General features: G+C 31.9%; 4 protein-coding genes and 1 long non-coding RNA gene across 7 annotated transcripts; 3 read left to right on the top strand and 2 right to left on the bottom strand.

Moving 5' to 3' along the window:
• Nucleotides 1-260: 260 nt before the first annotated feature.
• Nucleotides 261-1,503, bottom strand: LOC148228041 (uncharacterized). The gene is made up of 2 exons (XM_088199455.1): nt 1,184-1,503; nt 261-563 (listed from the first exon to the last, which is right to left on the bottom strand). Exons 1-2 carry the CDS (start codon nt 1,436-1,438, stop codon nt 441-443), a joined length of 378 nt encoding a protein of 125 aa, XP_088055581.1. The 5' UTR covers nt 1,439-1,503; the 3' UTR covers nt 261-440.
• A 1,099-nt stretch (nt 1,504-2,602) lies between these two features.
• Nucleotides 2,603-4,870, top strand: LOC148228040 (uncharacterized). The gene is made up of 2 exons (XR_015811780.1): nt 2,603-2,898; nt 4,055-4,870. It is a non-coding gene; the product is annotated as an uncharacterized LOC148228040 (long non-coding RNA).
• Nucleotides 4,375-10,222, bottom strand: udt (protein undicht). Its single transcript, XM_088200981.1, has 8 exons — nt 10,088-10,222; nt 7,667-7,781; nt 7,344-7,578; nt 7,055-7,271; nt 6,793-6,986; nt 6,563-6,723; nt 5,866-6,444; nt 4,375-5,644 (listed from the first exon to the last, which is right to left on the bottom strand). The coding sequence occupies exons 1-8, from the start codon at nt 10,122-10,124 to the stop codon at nt 5,335-5,337; spliced, it is 1,848 nt and encodes a 615-aa protein (XP_088057107.1). The 5' UTR covers nt 10,125-10,222; the 3' UTR covers nt 4,375-5,334.
• A 1,653-nt stretch (nt 10,223-11,875) lies between these two features.
• On the top strand, nt 11,876-14,769 carry Kdsr (3-ketodihydrosphingosine reductase). 3 transcript variants are annotated; one of them, XM_088200345.1, is made up of 4 exons: nt 11,876-11,952; nt 12,233-12,776; nt 13,714-13,955; nt 14,023-14,769. In XM_088200345.1, the coding sequence occupies exons 2-4, from the start codon at nt 12,239-12,241 to the stop codon at nt 14,227-14,229; spliced, it is 987 nt and encodes a 328-aa protein (XP_088056471.1). In that variant the 5' UTR covers nt 11,876-11,952; nt 12,233-12,238; the 3' UTR covers nt 14,230-14,769. The 3 variants fall into 3 exon arrangements, with proteins under 3 accessions (XP_088056471.1, XP_088056472.1, XP_088056473.1); XM_088200346.1 differs by having other exon boundaries at nt 11,889-12,084; nt 14,023-14,277; XM_088200347.1 differs by having other exon boundaries at nt 11,941-12,139; nt 14,023-14,277.
• Nucleotides 14,770-17,284: 2,515 nt separating this feature from the next.
• LOC148228037 (cuticle protein 76-like) lies at nt 17,285-19,497 on the top strand. Its single transcript, XM_088200344.1, has 2 exons — nt 17,285-17,490; nt 18,983-19,497. Exons 1-2 carry the CDS (start codon nt 17,479-17,481, stop codon nt 19,409-19,411), a joined length of 441 nt encoding a protein of 146 aa, XP_088056470.1. The 5' UTR covers nt 17,285-17,478; the 3' UTR covers nt 19,412-19,497.
• Nucleotides 19,498-19,520: the final 23 nt, after the last annotated feature.

Raw genomic sequence — 19,520 nt, 5'->3', positions numbered from 1 at the left:
CAAATTGAAGAATTACATAAAAATGTTGAGGTAATAAAAAAATAATAATACTATACACTACCAAATATATTAGTGATAATATTATATTTTTATTACAGGATTTGAAACGCTGGAGAAGAGAGCGATATAATACTTAGAAATGTTGTTCAATAAAATAAATGTAATATTGATTAATAAACTAATTTAATATTCAGCCCTTAATAACAATTCTCTCTTTATTACATAATTTCTATTTTTTAAATAAAATGAAAGTCTTCCGATGTATGAAAGAGATCATATTAACTTTATTTGATACAGTTATATGAAATATATAAGTATTAAACCTATTCGAAAGATTATAATATTTACAAGATCTCAATTTATTTACTATTGAAAAAAAACAATATTATTAAGTACTTATAAACTAAGCAATAATCAGATGAAATGATACATATCCACGTTTATTTTGTCCATGAGACTTTAGGGATGTCGAAATGCTCCGTCAGACTGTCTAGATGTTGGTTGAACATCTCTACTCTCTGCTTATGAGTCATTGATGCCTTTGATGCAATTCTCTCTTTTTGCTGAAAAATAATAAAAGAGAACATTAATTAAAAATAAAATTCACACATATACGCGAATACACGATGCACTCAATATTATGCTTAAAACAATTCAATAAATATAACTTTATGTACCGTGCTATTTTATTTTATACAATTATATAATTCTTAACCCTTTGAGTAGTGAGTCAATTTAAACACATTTGTTAATTTGTTGGTATACACCTGGGAGTGAGTTAATTTTACGTATTTTTATTTTAATATTTTTTAGAATTAGTATGTTTTAATAATATATTTTAACACTTTTCTATTATTAAATTTCGTTAATTTATTTTACATATTTTTTATATATTGTTCGGCATTTGTGGAATTATTTTTATGTTAATTCAGATGCTTTCAATATATTTTATAAAATTAATATAAAATATTTTTTGTTATGTTCCTCTAATCCGTACTCTAATTTATTTATAATATTTATAGTATGTTCTATAGAAATCGTTCACAATAAATCAACACTCGTGGTCTATGTTAATCTTAGAGAGCTACGGACCACTCCAAGCTATAGCGTATTTTTGATGATTTATGTATTAAACATTGGCTAAACAATGTGCACCATTTAGGTAATCAGTCAGGATGCTCACCATTTTCTCCTGCATCTTTTGGAAGGCTTTTTCTGCGGGGGTTCGTTTGAGCTCTGATTGTTTATGTCTGACTTCTGGCGGCGGTGGAGGCGGAATTGCCGAAGGGCGAGTTTGCCTGTCCTTCTTCTTCTTACCTCCTCCGGAGCCTTTCAGCGAAAGGCGCCCCCTACAGACATTGGAGTACTCGTCCTCTTCAGCCGGAGCCGGAGTCGGATCGGGATCTGGAGCCGAAGCAGTGGACTCGACTTCCGGCATTGCGACACTGACAGCTTGACAGCTCGTGGGAATGCGTCGTAAACACTAGCGATGTGACATAAATTAAATTATAGTAACGGCTTCAATACAAGCGTTACTATATAAAAATACATATTTTAATAAAAAGCATTTAAAAGCATTTTATCTTTCAATTCTAAATTCATTATTTTAGTGATATATCTGCTCACTAAATATACCGCTATGTAAACTATAAAATAATTTGTCCAATTTTTTAAGAATTTGCGAGCATGTTGCCATAATTGTCTATTTGACAAACACATCAAACGCACTCGCAGACTAAAAAATTTGACTTAAATATCTAAATCTTTTTATTCACTATAATTATCACTATTAAAATACTTTAATTATATTAGATATATTGTGACATTAATATTATGTCGATAAGATACAAAAGTATAAGACAAAAAATTCTCGATAAAAGCCAGACAAAACCCTACATAAAATATACATCGAATATATAACAAAAACATGTCATATAAAATAGACCGCTCAAAAGTAAATCTGTGTGTAATTGCCACCCATCACCATCCGCCCTCCAAAATAGTAAATATTAAATTGCATACCATTAATCCTTATTTGTCCTTCGGAATGCCATTTGAAATGACTTTTTAGCTCCTGCAGCAATTTATCTTTCTTAAACAAAAATTTCCGAAATAGCCTTTTTATTTTTAATGCCCTCCTTTGATATTATGGGGGCCAATATAGATTTGTTATGGCCAAAACTGGTCGGCGCTGGAGTAGCATTGGCGTGACGATTTTTCTCCCTCTCTACCGGCAAGCTTGCAAGTATTCAGACGCGTGCCGTCGCGCGCGCGCCCTTTGAAAATGTAAAGAACACAAGTATCATCAATAAATATTACTGCAGTGGCTCAATCTGTGTCTAATTGACACCCGTCACCATCACCATCCCCAAAGTATTTTCAAAATCTGGTCATTCTAATATCTTACAACCTAACAAGCTACATGCATTATGTAAGAACTATTTTTTCTCATTTATTTTTCTTCTTGTACGATTTTTTTATCCTTAGAAAAGTATGTAAAAGATGGCTAATTAAATTTAGGTTTATAATTTTTTCTCAATAATTTTGTAATAAAATATAATGCTTTTATTTTAAATATGTATTTCAATATTTCATGCATGAATTTGAATACAGTCGGTATGGTAGAGAGCTACTATTACCAATCTGTCAGTTTTGCACATAGAATAAGGTTGAATTGAAATGTTTTCAATGAAACAACCAAAACCGCGAAATTTTAAACCATCCTGGACTATCGATTATGGTTTTGTCAAACACGGCGATAAAAGTCGTTGCGCTCTGTGCTCCGAAATTATAGTAACTCGAACGTCATCTGTCAAACGACATTTCGAAACCAACCACAAAGATATCGCCTACAAAGATGATGACGAACGAAAGAAAATAATTTTTCAGCGTTTAAAGGTGAACATTAATTAAATTTATATTCGTTAACTTTTAACAAACAAAACTAATATTTCACTTTTATGTAATGCACTGACAACTAAAATATTAAACAAACGCAACAAATTAAATGGTCACAATTTTAATAACAGCCTAGACATAAGTATATTATTCAGTGTCAGATTAAATATAATAAAAATAGCATATGGTCAAAATAAAAATATAGGACGTTCATGTGAATTAAGAAAATATTATAACATTTGTAAATATAATATAAATGGACAATAAATTATTTTTTAGAAATATCTTATAAAATATCTCGCTCGCACAAAAACTGTTGGACAAGTTAAGCGCGAGTGAGCGTTGGTCAGAAACATTGAACACCTCATGGATAACTCTCAATGGATCTATTTAATTATATGTAGGACGCAAAGGTGTTAAATATAATTAATTTAATTAGAGCATAATGCTTTCATTTTAGATTTTTTAGCAAAAGTGATTAAGTTATTGCTTACTAAACAACTGTCAACTAAGCTTATGTTTTGAACCGAGACCAAGTCTGTACTCTATTTGCGTTAACAAAGTCAGTTCGAGAGCTATCCATTTCATCATTATTCATAATTAAGAAAGAGCTAGCAAGTTTGGGTTTACGCCCCTAATATCTCTTACATTACAAGTCAAAAGTCTGGTTTATATACAATCGGGGAAAGAGGAGGAGATTGATGTCCTTACTATCCCAGGACCTCTTAATGATTTGGGAAGGTTTAGGTTTAAGTGCGATAGAATTTTAATTTTAGCCAAAAACTGCCGAATACTATCGACTAGCTATTTTGAAATCTTTGAGGCACATTCGTAAGTATCCATAGATATGCAAAATACAAATTTTGAGCACTCATTTATAAACATATTTTTAAATCAACAATATATAAAATAATTGTTCCATAAAATGAATTGTTTGTACATTACTGTTGGACAGATTAGGCGTAAGCAAACGAGTATTGGTCAGAACAGTAAACACCTTATGAATAACTGCTATGAATCCTTTTCTGAAAAATTCCGAAGATTTACCTTACATAAATGCATAAACAGTTTGTTTTATGGAACAAAGTATTTTTTAAATGCACATATCTCTCAAAATAATTCCCTGTTAAATAGCACCCTTTTTAATTTATTTAAGGGTATGCTGCAAAATACGACACCATCAAAGATACAGAAGACTGATGATGGTTTTCATCTACAACACAGTGAAACCAAATCTAAAACGACTGAGATATACAATGAATACGAAGCGAAAAGTTTTAACATTGTATCACAGTTGAAGAGAATGAATCCAACGCAACAAATATATGCAGAACTTTTAATACAAAAAGTTTTAACAAATGGATTATTAGGAAAACTAAGCGAAACTACAGATATTCTAGATTGTTCAGCATCACACGATTAATAAAGCTTAAATGTATAGTATTATTGTTTTTTTTTTAATCATAAAAATCATTGTCATGTTTAAATGTAACTTTATTAAAAATCATTACAAAAACATATTGAACTCAAAACTGAAAATATAAATGTATTTACAACAATTACGAGATAAAAATAACTACAATAATTAGAAAAATGGACGGTTATAATTATAAATAGTGTTCTAAGGCAACAGTTAATATACACATCATTGGAATGTATTGATTAACGGACTTCTTAAAAATAACATTTAATTTTATAATATATGTAAATGTCATTTTCAATAAAAATTAAGATAAATTTGTACCAGCATATCGTTCATATAATTTATGATTAATATTGTAATATAATATCAAATTTTAAATCATCAAAAACATTGTCATGCTTAAGAGTAATATTATTAAAAATCAATACAAAAACATATTGAACTCAAAATGAAAAATATAAATGTATTTACAACAATTATAAGATAACAAACATACAATAATTGGAAAAATGGACGGATACAATTCCAAATAAATGTTTCAAGACAAAAGTTATTATAATTAGCTCAATGGAATGAGTTGATTAATGGACTTCCAAAAAATAGCATTTAACAGAGACGATATGTAAATATCATTTTCAATAAAAATGTAAATAAATTTGTACAATACTAACATAAAATTTAAACAATTTCTGATCAATATTGTTTTATAGTATCAATTGAGTTTTCTTAAATTCAATGAAAGCACATAGTATTTAAATGTTAATATGAAACAAATTTGTGATATTTTTTCAACATAATTTTACACTAACGTACTAAGGCACAATACAGACTGTTAATAATCATATTAGATCGGTGAAATATTTACAGATCTAAGCTTATCACAGGAATTATCAATATGTTGAGATTCAGAAAATAACCTCATTTTACCTAATGGATGTGTAAAAAAAAATATTCTCAGATAAACAATATCTTTTGGTTATTGAGCTTTTCCTAGAAAAATGTGACATTCAATTTCATATTATAGTTCTGACTGACAATATAGAATACCAAAATGACATTAAAAACAATGTCAATGAATGCGATAGTTTGTTCCAAACTGAACTAGCAGATGAAGTTCCCCAGTAGCTATAAGTGAATATCTTGATGTAACTTTCGCTTTGCTCCCAAGGATTCGTTCCGTCGTCAAAGTGCATCGGACACTGATCTCTCTCTCTCTCGTACTCTTCCATCTCGATCGAAACACCAGCACCTTCGGTGTAATTCCACGAAGTTACGTCCTGTGTTAAATCGCAAAAGGGACCCACAGCTTGAGACATTAAAACCCTTTAAATAAAATTTATTATTATTAGTAATCATCATTATGGCTTATAAAATTTGTATAAAATGTCAACTGGTTGATTGAGCAATCGCTCAAAATGAAAAAATGTCCCTGTCACCATGTTTAATTAATGAAACCTTAAACTTACTATTTATATAACATAGCGAAAATGTTGATTTTTTATACAATAATGACAAATATATATTATAATATAAACAAAACATACCTATTAAGATCTGAACGTTGATACACCCAACATCTATATCTAGAAACTGCATCCAATTCATCATACGTAATCAGATATGACTTCAAATTCTCTTTCCAATATCCGATACACTTCATTTTATAATCAGGATCACTGTAAATATCGACCGGTCTGCCCAAATGGTCCACCGAGAGGCAATAAGTCTCGTCTACGTGAATCTCTTTTTGATCGGTATCGCAAACCGAAAAGTCTGAGATGTTCTCTTTGCAGTAAATGTTCGGGCGGGGACTCAGCGTCACACCGCCAAGGATTCGCGTCTCAAACGGATTCTCTCCTTTCTGGGTGAAATTGAACTTTCCGGCCACCGGACAACGCACGCCAACAGGGTTCTTGGCCAAGAACAGATCGTACTTCCACTTTTCCTTGTTCTTGAACTGAACCCAAGAACAAACGGTGTGGAAGTTATCTTTAATAACGGCGACTCCCTTTCGGAATCGTATGATGTTATGATGGCGAGGAACAAAGTCGAAGCAAATGTAATCCTTTTGACAACCGTCGACGGTGAGACGAGCCATCATTATACGACTATCGCGTTGTTCTCTGTAAACAAAGAATTAAATTTATTTCCATATAAAATTTAATAGTCCGTAATCTAATATAATGGTGGGAAAACACCGCAGAATCCGCCCCTTCAAATGCATAAATGTAAAAAACTTACCGGCATACGTAAATCGTTCGCCTATAACGTCCTTCATCAGGATACCAAGTCTCGATGATATGCGTTTCATTTATGAATACATCAGCATCTAAATTAGCCGTATTAATCCATTCTCCGGAAAAGTTTTGAGGCAATCGACATCCAGGCTCTACAACTTCGGACTGCAACGAAAGAATTATAATTAATTTAAATTGCAAATATAATATGCAGACCATCTATCCAAATATTACCTTCACGGGGGTGATACGCATTCTCTCCGGAGACTGCTCGGGCGTTTTCAAAGTATTACATTCAGCCGTTATGGACGCTCCGATGAACAAATCGTCGTCTCTGTTCTTCAAGAAACATCTGTACTTTTCATCCTTTCGAGACTCTTTTGTGTTGGCTACGGCAAAGTAGTGATTCTTATCCACGAACCAATCGCCTTTAAAAAAATAATCAATGATTAAAAATACGAATTCCTGCTTCAAAACTAAAGAGATAAATACATACCCAAACAACTGTATTCAACCGTTCCGTCGAACGTTCCCAACATTCCCTCGCACTTTTTATAAGTGATGTTAAACTTTTGATTAGTGATCAAGAATTGAGTACCGGCCGTCTGACAAGATCTGACTTGAGCGTCTTGATTGTCACATTCTCCGGTGAATCTGAATCTATTCTGATACGCAAACTGCCACACGCCTTCGAGCGAAGATCGGCAATTTACCTTAAATTGAAAATATTAACAATCATATAGATATCGAGTCATATCCGAGCGAAAATGAAGAATATTACTTACAGGCACATAATTTTCACTAAACAGCGTGACCAACTGCTGGTCTGAATTGAGTCCCTGACATACTCTATTCACCGTAGGTTCTTCTCCGGGTCTTAAATTCACACATGGCGTTTCCATCTTCTCTAACACGTTTATGGTTCTGACTAGTAATTTGACGCAGAAATAGCAATCATTATGCTTTAAGATTAACGTGTAATTGACGTGATAATCATCTTGAATAGCCACGCAATCACCACTAAAAAATATATTTTAATGTGTTTTAAAAACATATGTCAATAGAATATTGGAAAAATTCTGATTTCTTATTGAAAAAATAAGCATACCGTCTAGTCATTTTATCGGCATTTATCTCCGTCAGTGTATTTCTTCCATTTTCCCATGAAAACCATGCGCCTCTGATAACAATGGGAATCTGACAGTCGCATTTTACCAGGCAAACTAGAATAAATAATATTTATTAGGCTCATATTTCAATACGGTTATGGTCAAAATTTATATTAAAAGGTCAAAATAGATATTAGATGGTCAGAATTTATATTAAATGGTAAGAATTATTTTGACAGACGGTCAGAACGATTTCTTTTAGTTTGTAATAGTGCTATACACTGATGATTGGAACAACTGGTCTATCTGTCATTCGCATATCAGTAGTTCATTATCAAGATGTTCGGTTTGCCAACTTTTTGGTTGTCAGTTATCAGCACAACAAGCCAAACATGTTCTTTGCCACCGCTTTGTCGTTATTCCTACTTTGTTGTCGCTCTAAATACCTTCGCGTCTTACATACAATTAAAGAAGTTATAGAAATACTACGTTATAGGGGACTAGAAACCTATACAAAATTTGAGGTTAGGTTCTTTCAACTGTATTTTGAGAATTTAACGAAATCACCAAATTAAACTTTCTTTCCTATGTTCTAATTGCGACACGCGAGCGAAGAATGTCTTTGATTTTGCGAGTGCCAGGGGAGTCAAACGCAACAGTTTTTTGAGTTATTTTTTTTAATGCATAAGCCTACAATGAATAAATAATAAAAAATAAATATAAATTATCAAACTTTTTCTGCGGTATATTTTATTTTAGAATATTAATAAAAACCTAATAATTACATAAAAAATCAGTATTTAGATTTCATTAAGATTCATAGTATTTTATTAAGTGACATGCATTTTTTGGCTAAATTAAAAGGGGGCAAATTCCCCCAAATGACGTCCTTGTTTAACATCCATGTCAAAAGCAATAAAATCGTCGCGGTGGAATCGCTCAGTTATCTAGTGTTAAATAAGTGAGAATCGAATGAAGCACATCTAAACCGAATTTTGACCAATAAGAGAGCGCAGAAAACAATTATCCTTTCTCAGAAGTGAAAAATCCATGTCAAAAGCAACAAAATCGTGTCGGCACCGTTGCAGTGGGAACGCTTGGTAATCTGGCGTTCATACTACGCGTTTCATAATAATATCACAAATTGAATGAAACTCATCGGTAACCGAATTTTAAAAAAAATTGAAAAAACAAATATCACTTCTCAGAAGTCAAAAATTCACATCAAAAGCAATAAAATCGTTACTTGATGTTTACACTACGACTTTTATAATAATATCACAAATTGAATGAAGCACATCTAAACCGAATTTTGGCCAATAGGAGAGCGCAAAAAACAATTATTCCTTCTCAGAAGTTATAAATCCACGTCAAAAGCAATAAAATCGTGTCTAAAAAATGAATAATTATTTTAATTAAAAAATTCAACAAATTTTAATACTACTATATACTTGGTGCTGTGATGATCCTCAGCGGCGAATGGCCCATGAAGTCGATGTGCATAAAAGAAATGTGATCGATTGGTGTAATTTCATGCAGGATGAATGCGCAACATGGTTAAATAAACATTATGAGGAAATCGGTGGTACTGACAATAATGGGTGAGGCAATTGTCGTGGAAATTGACGAATCAAAATATTTTACCGGATCGTACTACAGCCATTTTAGAGGCCTGCATATTGCAGCATATTCTCCCCGGTACCCACATTATCTCAGATGGATGGGCATCATATGCCAACATTGAAAGGATCAACCAGGGAATATATCAGCACTCGGTAGTGATCCACGAACAAAACTTTGTGGATCCAAACACTTAAAATATAGAAAATTTGTAGATGCAGGCCAAGAGAAAATTAAAGCGGCAATTCGGGACTGAAGAGAGTCTATTCAAGTTGAATCTAGACGAATTCGTTTTTAGAAATTAGAGATGAGGATGTATTCACAAAATTTATCATTACATTAATTGAAAATTATCAATAAAATAAATAAACAAATATTTAAAAAATTGTATTCATATTCATAATTTATCCTTATTTACTGTTTATCTGTTTGAGTCATATCTACATGATTTATGTATAGAAATCATTTTAGAGATGAACAAAGGTTCGATATTATTAAGCCAACTTAATAATATTGAACGCTAATCGTCACCTTTACCCTTTGTGACTCATAAAAATACGAAAGGCTATCAGCCGCTTCAATGATGAGTCATACACTTGAAGTTTAATATAACACTTGATGATATAGTTGTTTTTAATTTGAATATTTGTCAGCCTTCGATGTGAGCGAACGCCATAGCTTAATATTATTCGTTTGTGTTTGAATTCCTATTGGAATCGCACCCTTAACGTTGAGTTTGACGGTTGAACCAACACGCGAATCAAATATAATTAAGAGTATAGTGTTTATGAAATAATTACCAGCCGTAGCCAGGAGCAAGCCGACCGATCGCCACATGACTAATGGGCTGTCGCCAATCGTCTGCTGACGCCCAACCGTCAATATGACTAGTCTTAAGCTACCACACTCACACCTCGGCACGCCCCTTCTTCAGTGCTGCCAACTAAAACATCGTCAACAACGCCACTTCATTTTTCCTCTTTTAATATAACGGGGTAATATTGAAATTATTTATAAATAAAAATACGAAGCTATGTAATTTATATTCAATTTATTCATCATGCGAAAAAAGAGAGGGAGAGAAAATCTGCAAGTATGCTACAACTTTTGCCAGAATAAAATTTTATTATCTCCAAAGTTTACGTGTGCAAATTGATTTGACGGTAAAATTGAAGGAAGTTAATTTGAAACTACAGAGTATAAATCTTTTAATTGCTTTTATGATAAGTACGGTAAATGTATATAATGATAAATTGGCGCTCTGTAAATCGCATATGAAGAAAAAATATTTATCACAATACCAAAATTTAAAAATGGTAATAAAAACATATTCCCACTCATCATTTCATGACATTGAATTAAAAATTTCTGAAATTTCGTGAATCGAAATAGCTTTTCAAATATGTTCTAAAATCCCACTCTCTTTGCGCGTCAATATATGCTTGTGAATGTTTGTTTTCCAATATAAAATATTTAGAATTAAAGTATCGATCAAGGCTCACTGACGCTCATTTGAACCAAAACTGTGTATTCAACTTGTGTGCCATATTACAATGAGCTGGCCGAAAATTTACAATGTCAAATAATCGCATTAATTTGAATTTATTTTAGGGGCTGTGATGATGGCGGTTGGCAATGAGACACAGATTGAGCCGCTGCAGTAGTATTTATTTAACGGTTAACGGTGTTTACATGGTTAGAATGGGGCGGACGCGCGACGGCACGCGTCCGAACCCTTACAAGCTTTATATTGGCCCCCATACGGCTACGGCCCTAGCAATTTACAATTGCGAACTATAACCAGGGGGAGGTATGGGGGCCTTGGCGCTGCTGTTGATTAAATGCTGGCGGCACAAAAGTAGCAAAGTCGTGACGCATGGTGTGGGCGGCGGCGCTTCTGGGAGCGTGTGTAGGGCTCCATGAGGCGCGGCGTGCTTCGCTCCAAGCCGAGTGGAACACGTGTAGACCTGGGCGGCGCGTAGGGCTCCAGGGGGCGCGAGAACGGGCATGTCCGGGAGCACCTTTCGGGGCCCTGTGGTGCGTCGGTGCAGCTACGCAGGGCGCGTGCGTGACGGGCTCCGAACATGCGGTTCGAGCTTGGAGTCGCGGGGGCGTAGCTCTACGGGTGCGTGACGAGTCACGCGTGGTCCACTCGAGCCTGGTCTACGGCAGCACTTCGGTGAGAGACACAGATTGAGCCGCTGCAGTAATATTTATTGACGATTGAGTGTTTACATTACAAAATGGGGCGGACGCGCGACGGCACTCGTCCGAACCCTTACAAGCTTGCCGGTCGAGAGAGAAAAACCGCCACGCAATGCCACTCTAGCGCCGACCAGTTTTGGCCATAACACATCTAAATTCGGCTCCCATATAATGTTTCAATTAAGACACAGATTAAGCTGACCCCTGCTATATATAAAATCCGCAGGTAAAATTGAACGAGGATGGACCGATTGTCGACACCACTCTCTAGTAACTTAATAAATTATTAATTGAAAATACAAAAAATATACCTTATTTAATTTAATGTATTTAAAATTATAACATTCATTTAATGGTTGTAAAAAAAAATAATATTGTGTTCGGTTTTACCCCATCGATCAGTCTGTCCATACAATAGTTTGACACATGACTAGCCGGCTCGACAGTTACATTTTAAAATGTAATCGAGTTTTTCTACATTTGTGCAACTTTTTACATTGAAGTTTATCATAAAATTCGTTACTTAAAGTCGTGTTGTATATAGTTAAACTATATACTCCTATTATTTAGTATAATTGAAATTTTACGATAGGTACAAAGGCACACCCACTTTTCCATAAAACGTGTTATCGCATACCGGTTTTAGTGTGAATTTCAAATTTATGCGTGATAAAGCAAAATTCTTTTGCGATTCGACTTAAAACGTACACTGTATAATTACTCATAATTTATTTTTTCAGTCTAAAATGTTGCCGATAACCCCGTTTGTGATCGGAGGTATACTATCGATCGTCATCGGACTCTTGTACGTTAGACGTCTGAAGAAGAAGGTCGATTTAACCGGTCGGCACGTGTTCGTCGTCGGAGGCACCACCGGCATCGGTTTATCAGTTGCCGAATATGCAGTCAAATCCGGAGGAACGGTCACGTTGGCAGCTCGCGATGCCGTTCGCTTGGAGAAGGTTAAAGAAACGCTGAGTTCGTCGCTGCGCGGTGAAAACCAAAAAATAAATACCGTCAAATTGGACGTTACTTCAGGACCTAATGATGTACAAGAAGCTGTTGGAAAAGCAATTAGTAAAAGCGGACCTATCGACATGCTGGTTTGCTGTGCTGGAACGGCTATTTGCGGTCGCTTGGAAGACATGAGCGAATCTGATATTCGATATTTGACCGACCTCAATTTCCTCGGATCTTTGTGGTTGAGTCGAGCTGTTCTACCAGCCATGAAAGCTCGCGGTAGTGGATCAATTGTACTCGTTTCTAGTGGAGCAGCATTGCTTGGTTTGTATATTTACTTTTTTTACATCATGTATCTTGGTTTGATTCTACTGAGAAAAAACTATTGCTATTTCTTTTTAAACTACTCATTTTTTTATCTATAATTTTCTGGTACAGGTATTTTCTTAATTCAATGTACAGAAGGATTAGTATGAGATTGAGATGAACGTTGATTATGCAATGACGAATGAGGTGTATGAATTAACCCTGCTATCTGTAATTTTATTAACCTGTAATAAAGATTTTATTAGTGTATCTCTAAATACCAAAAACTTATATTTTGTGACTTTTATGTAAAATAATATCCAAGAATTTAATACAGACGTGTATTTAAGGACGGAATAGCATAGCCCGTAACGTCTCAGACTATTAACTCTGAGATTGCGGTTTCGAGCCTCGGCAGCGACACTCCAATTTTTATTTATAATAAAAATGCTCTCTTATTAAAATACCAGCCCCAGCTATAGTGACATCTATTGGTTATAAATTGTATTACACACAATAATTTATAATTATTGAAGATAGATGTCACCGATTTCCAGACTTTCAGTTTAGTAGTTAATACTTACTTGTAGGTATTATATCTGATAAACAAAAATTCTAAAAACAAAACAATTAAAAGACGGTTTAAATATATTAAACTTTTACCATTATACATTTCTTACCATCTATCATTATACATTATACAAAGATCATAAATTAAATAGTTTCTATAGTACTCCAAACAATGAAACTAGTTATGAGAAAACATCCAAAAAATTCTCATTATGCAATTAAATTCTTATTTTCCCGATAAGAATTATTTAATCAGTATGATTATTTTTATCTTCCGATAATGTTGCTTGATCTCGATTAACCACGTCAAATAGTGGCGGGGGAATACAGGACCACATATAAAGTTTTATGTGCTATGTTATTAATACAATTCTATTTTGTATAGGTATTTATGGATATAGCGCTTATGGAGCTACAAAATGGGCCATAAGAGGATTAGGCGAAGCATTATTGATGGAGACTGTCGGCACTGGCGTAACAGTGACCATATCGTTCCCACCCGATACAGACACTCCAGGCTTTGTACAAGAAGAAGCTTCTAAACCATTAGAAACTAAATTGATATCCAGCAGTGGAGGATTATATTCTCCTACTTTGGTCGGCAAACATATTATACACGACGCCGTTGTAAGTATGATAATAATTTATCTTTATCAATATAAATAATTAATGTAACGTTTATGTATATTTTTAGGACGGAAAAGCTTATTCCACCGTCGGTTTTGAAAGCTGGATGCTATGTACTTTATGTGGAATCGGAAATACCAATTTCTCCGACGCTCTCATGCAATCATATTTAATGTTTCCGTTGCGTTTAGTATTGTTAGCGTATCAATATTACTTCAAGTATTTAATTAATAAATGCAAAGGAAATAAGAACGATAATAAGAAGGCAATGTAAGAGAGTTTCATGTTGGAGAATAATAAATTTTGATGCACGTAAATGGAATTAATATACATATTATTATTAACTGCACTAATATATGTATAATTAAAAATAATAGCACATAAAAATGAGCAATAATAAAATAATATAACATCGCCATTAAAAGTGTTGAATAAAAAGACAATTAACAGGATTTTTAACACTAGATTTACAGCACCTGTCAAATTGACGGGTTTCTGATTTATTTTTTACAGTATTTTTTATGGGTTTTTTACGATTTTTTTATATTTGTACAATGCTATTTTTATTTCTGAAAATGTGGTCACTATATACCTATTTTTAATGACACTCGTCAAATTTACGAGCTGATTGTATTTACTGGGATTGTATTTATATTTTAAACTAGGTGGCATTTATAACTCATTTTCGCATAAATAGATTTATTGTTTTCTGTTAGAATGGCGATGATACTTTTAGAGACCCAAACAATATGATTGTAAATTAATCTATGACCAGTACTTGTTAAGTTAAAAATAAAATTATACTTATTATGTATATTTTAAACTTCTTATATATTATACTATAAGTTTCATTTATGTTTCAATACATGTAAACTAAAAATTAATTCTAAATTATTTGAAGCAATACTCAACTATGAAAATATAAAGTAAATAGGTTTTAATGAACAGCAAAGCTATTGAAAATTAAAAACACTAAGGCCATCCAATAATTGTAAAAAGACGGCAGTTACATCATAAGATGTGACGTTAAAACAATATAAATTTAACCACTCGATAACTTAACTATGTTTTTATTTCTTTATATTGAAGTACATAGGTTATTTTAGTACTAAATTGGAAAATAGTTACCGCACTAACCAAATCTGTATTTTTATATGGCATTTAGGATTTTGTGTAGGTGTGTAAAAATAAAACAGTTTTATAATATGTAGCAATAAAAATACACAAAACATGTGACAGTGCAATAAAAATTATGCTGAATAAGTTACATACTGTACATTAATCAAACAAACTTTACATTAATCAAACAAAAATACACAGTAGGTAGTTGAATATTTTTAATATGATTTTATTATTTTTCTATAAATGTATTTACTTAACTGAATAGATCATCACGTGACGATACAATGATATTATAATATATGTAATTAAAAAATCATCATAATATTCTAGCCCTCCAAGTATATGCCTATGTATTTTATGTATAATTACTGAAATACATATAAATATGAATATAAATCATGCCTATTATTTCCTCAATAGTTATTTATAAATTGCACAAAGAGGCCAAAAGATAAGACAGTTTTCTATAAATTAGTTCAAGGATTTGTGTTTAGTCTTTATATTTTTCTGTTTACTCATTATAAATATTATAATGGTTTGCTATATGTAATATATATGTTATGTATATAAATTATTATACTCGCGCTCGCTCGCAAATTGATAGCAATCATATAAGAATGGAGGTTAACGCCTTATCATTGGTTCAGTGCATAATTCTAACATGTTTTGCAAACACCACACATTATTACATTACGTTTATGACAGCACACAGGTCACCTTTTACCAATCAAGGCGCATTTATCACGAGCACTGATTCTAAACATGTATTGTTTAAACTGAAACTATATTACTTGTAATAAAAATAATTATTTAATTTGATACTAATAAAATGGATCAATGGAGTCATTGTTTAAAGAGTGAATCCAATTATCTGCGCGTGCACTCACAATACGCACTTGATCAAAGTATAAGGAAAAAATGAAACTCCTGAAATCAGCTGGTAATTCTGGAACTATGTAAATTCAAAATGTATATATACGGTAATAAATAAGAATTGAATTACTTATGATGATTTTACAAATATTGCTAACAGATTTGATTTTTTAAATGATCATAATATTGTACTATTGTTTCAGTATTAGTTTTGATTGAATGATTAAAAAATTTGAACTTTGATGAAATATTGGTTAAGTAAATTAAAAGTCTATCATTTATCTATATTTTGTATTAAAATAATTAAAAAAAATGTTTAGTGTATCTTTCTTTACGGAAATATGTATTGTACTTATTCAATAAAAAGGTCTTTAGTTACATAAAGATATGAGATTTTATGTAACTAAACATCTATATATATATATATATACACATAAATAACTTTATTTAAAAATGTATTTTCAATTACTGTAACAAAATTCTCATTAATCAAAAATGCGATTCCAAACATATACATTCTACTGTAACTAAAGTGAACTAGTAAGTAAAATTTATCTCCGATTTTTCAGTGATCTAACAAGATTGTAAAGACAATGTATCAATCGGCTGGCGTAAGATCGATGCGGAGCATCACTAGACCGTCTCATTCAATATAGCATTATACATATGTAACAAATTTTCGAAATATTTTTACTATAACCTAATAACCACCAATTAATAATTTTTTCAGTTTAAAACGCAGAATGGTAATCCATTCCAAAGTACAACTTCTAATAACAAAGAAAGTACAATAACAGATGACGTCATTTTAAGAAAAAACTTATTAAAAAATATAATTAAACAAGACTAAAAATTGTTTACTTTGATTTTCGCCGTCACTTAAAAACATGTTTAACACTCAATGTTTACTTGTAAGATACATATATAAAAAAACGTTAATGTCATTTTTTGCTATAATATATGCATGAGTAGATTTTAGTGTGATGTCATTATTATGTATAATAAATTATTATGTTTTATTAGAGTGTAAATATTGGTTAGTTGTATTTGCAATGCAAATATTATTAATCCAGCATATATACAGGCAGGACAACCAGTTTTTAAAATACACAATATTGTTATTATTGTAAATATAATGTTGTAAATAATAGGCACTAACCCAATGGATTGTAATGCGGTAACAATCAACACCTATGAGTAGGTATTATACTAACACAATAACAAATTTAATAAATAATGTATTTTGTCGGTAGCTTTTAAAAAATATTTTTATTTTATTTATATATTATGTTTAAAGAAATTTAAAGTCGTACAAAGCTTCACAAACTTTTAAGACACATACATATATAGCCTTAGGCCTTAAAACATGTGACCTAGTGTCGGCCGTAGTTATTTTAATGGCAAAATAAGATAATTCTTTAGTAAAAGGGCGGATTCGGTCACAGTCGACTATAAATACGTTTGAATTAATCATTCTACAAACACTTATCCTAAACCTCTAATCAAGTGACTTTATATCTCAGAAAACATGGCAGCTAGGGTAAGAATATATAAAATATAAGATTTTAATATATTATATTTAAAATAATTTTTATGCTAGTAGTTGTATCTAATTATATAATAATAATATCAGAAATATTTGGGAAATGTAAATTATTTATTTATTATGTATAATATATACTTTTCTTATATAAAAAACACTATATTTAAAAAAAAATACACATAAAATTTATGTATTTTATAAAAAAAGTCTGTATCTTTAAAATACAACAAAATTTTATTTTTGAATTCCAATAACTTCGTAATATAAATTAAATTAAAAATGAGTAAAAAAATATCAATAGGAAGATATCAATTTATCATATAGTAGATAGATCAATTTTTTAATTCATATTGAAACAATTTAATGACAATATCTGTATAAAATGAAGAGAATACTATGCGATATATATAATCAGATTCTGATAAGTTTTTTCAACTATATATTTTATTTTCCTCTTAAATTCGTGATTTTTTAGGGATATTTATGCCAGTAAAAACGCGGGATTTCGCGAGATATTTTTATAATATTTTCTCGTATGAAAATGAGTGCTTTTTAATTGTTGGTATTTGAAAGTTAATATGCATTTTTTTAAGATTAGTATAAAAAGGTCTATTAAGAATTATTTTTATAGCTTTGTTTTGAATGCCTTGTAATTTAGAAAAAATAGTATTACTGGTCTAATTAATTGTTTATAGATAAAAAAAATGATAGTAAGCGTGCTTTTTCTATTAAATATCGGGCTAAGGGCCGCAATGGCGTCAAGCCCTTTAGAGCGAAGTTCCTTAATATGTTTATTAAATTTAAGTCTGAAGTCCAGTTGTAAGCCCAGTTATTTAACGCTCGTTTTCCATTTGACGTTATTGTCTTCTTCATTTAGGAAAGGTGGTGGCAAAGGTTGTCTACGTTTTGTGTAAATAATTATTTGGAAATTTTAATTCGGTTGAAATTAATTTTTCACCTCTCAAAATATTTCAAAAGATTTTTGTAATTTATTTGCGACTGGTTAAAGACCACAATTACTAGTTAAAATAACTGTATCATCAGCGTACATAGATAATAGTGTATTATTATTATTTAGTTCTGCTATATAAAACGTTCTTTTAAATTATTTAGATTCAAGTGGGATAGTATTGAGTCTTATTAGCAAAAAGGAGATATTTTATGGTTTTTTTGCTCTTTGTCTAGATTATTTTAGCAGGTACACCAGATAACTCGATCTAACATCTGCTATGTAGATTAAATTATAAAAAAAACTTGATTGGCAATGACTGTATAAGAAACAGACAACTATAAGTTGAGTTTACTTTTAAAAAAACGTCTTGAGACGAATGAACATAACATTTTTTTAATGTCTTTGAAAATCTAGAATTGTTAAATAATTAATATTTTTTTATAATTATAAATTAAGCTAATTGTTAGATTAGTTACGTATAAAGTCATTATATAGGTTATATATTGTATATGATGATAATGTGTTTATTTTTTTCAGTTGTGTTTTTTCTTGGCTTTGGTGGCTTGCTGTAAAGCGGCTTTTGTAGCAGCTCCTGGCTATGCCCCGGGTGTACCAGCGATCACCTCTCAACACTCCAACATCCTCAGGAGCTATGGAAATCTGGGACAAGTATCCACTTACTCTAAGACCATCGACACGCCATTCTCGAGCGTTAGTAAATCTGATGTGAGAGTCAGCAATCCTGGCTACGCTCATGGAATTGTAGCTCCAGCTTACGCCCATGGACTCGCAGCTCCAGCCTACGCCCATGGAATTGCAGCTCCAGCTTACGCTCACGGAATAGCAGCTCCAGCATACGCTCATGGAGTAGCAGCTCATGGATTATTGGGAGTAGCTTATTCCGCAGCTCCTGCCGTAGCTCACATGACGTACTCGAACGGTCTCGGATTTAACTATGCTTGGTAAATTATTTATTCATGACTGAACATCTTAAAAATATTGAAAGGAATATCGCGGTTGTATTTTAAGTAAATAAACATAGTAAAATACTATTCGAGTTGTTTTGAATATTATA

This window comes from Plectrocnemia conspersa, unplaced genomic scaffold (genome assembly GCF_051122295.1).
Source record: "Plectrocnemia conspersa isolate PC_06_02 unplaced genomic scaffold, ASM5112229v1 ptg000012l, whole genome shotgun sequence".
NCBI lineage: Eukaryota > Metazoa > Arthropoda > Insecta > Trichoptera > Polycentropodidae > Plectrocnemia > Plectrocnemia conspersa.
The sequence above is the reverse complement of the archived record's forward strand: the minus strand, read 5'-3'. Positions and strand labels throughout refer to the sequence as shown.

Bases quoted from the DNA above. Each gene is read 5' to 3' on its own strand.
- LOC148228041 (XM_088199455.1), bottom strand. From the start codon at position 1,438: ATGCCGGAAGTCGAGTCCACTGCTTCGGCTCCAGATCCCGATCCGACT. The intron at 564-1,183 runs GTGAGCATCCTG...ATTATTTTTCAG, and splicing joins AAAAGATGCAGGAGAAAATG to CAAAAAGAGAGAATTGCATC.
- udt (XM_088200981.1), bottom strand. From the start codon at position 10,124: ATGTGGCGATCGGTCGGCTTGCTCCTGGCTACGGCTG. The intron at 7,272-7,343 runs GTAAGTAATATT...TTTCAATTTAAG, and splicing joins TTAGTGAAAATTATGTGCCT to GTAAATTGCCGATCTTCGCT. The intron at 5,645-5,865 runs GTATGTTTTGTT...TTTTATTTAAAG, and splicing joins CAACGTTCAGATCTTAATAG to GGTTTTAATGTCTCAAGCTG.
- Kdsr (XM_088200345.1), top strand. From the start codon at position 12,239: ATGTTGCCGATAACCCCGTTTGTGATCGGAGGTATACTATCGATCGTC. The intron at 12,777-13,713 runs GTTTGTATATTT...TATTTTGTATAG, and splicing joins TAGTGGAGCAGCATTGCTTG to GTATTTATGGATATAGCGCT. The intron at 13,956-14,022 runs GTAAGTATGATA...GTATATTTTTAG, and splicing joins ATATTATACACGACGCCGTT to GACGGAAAAGCTTATTCCAC.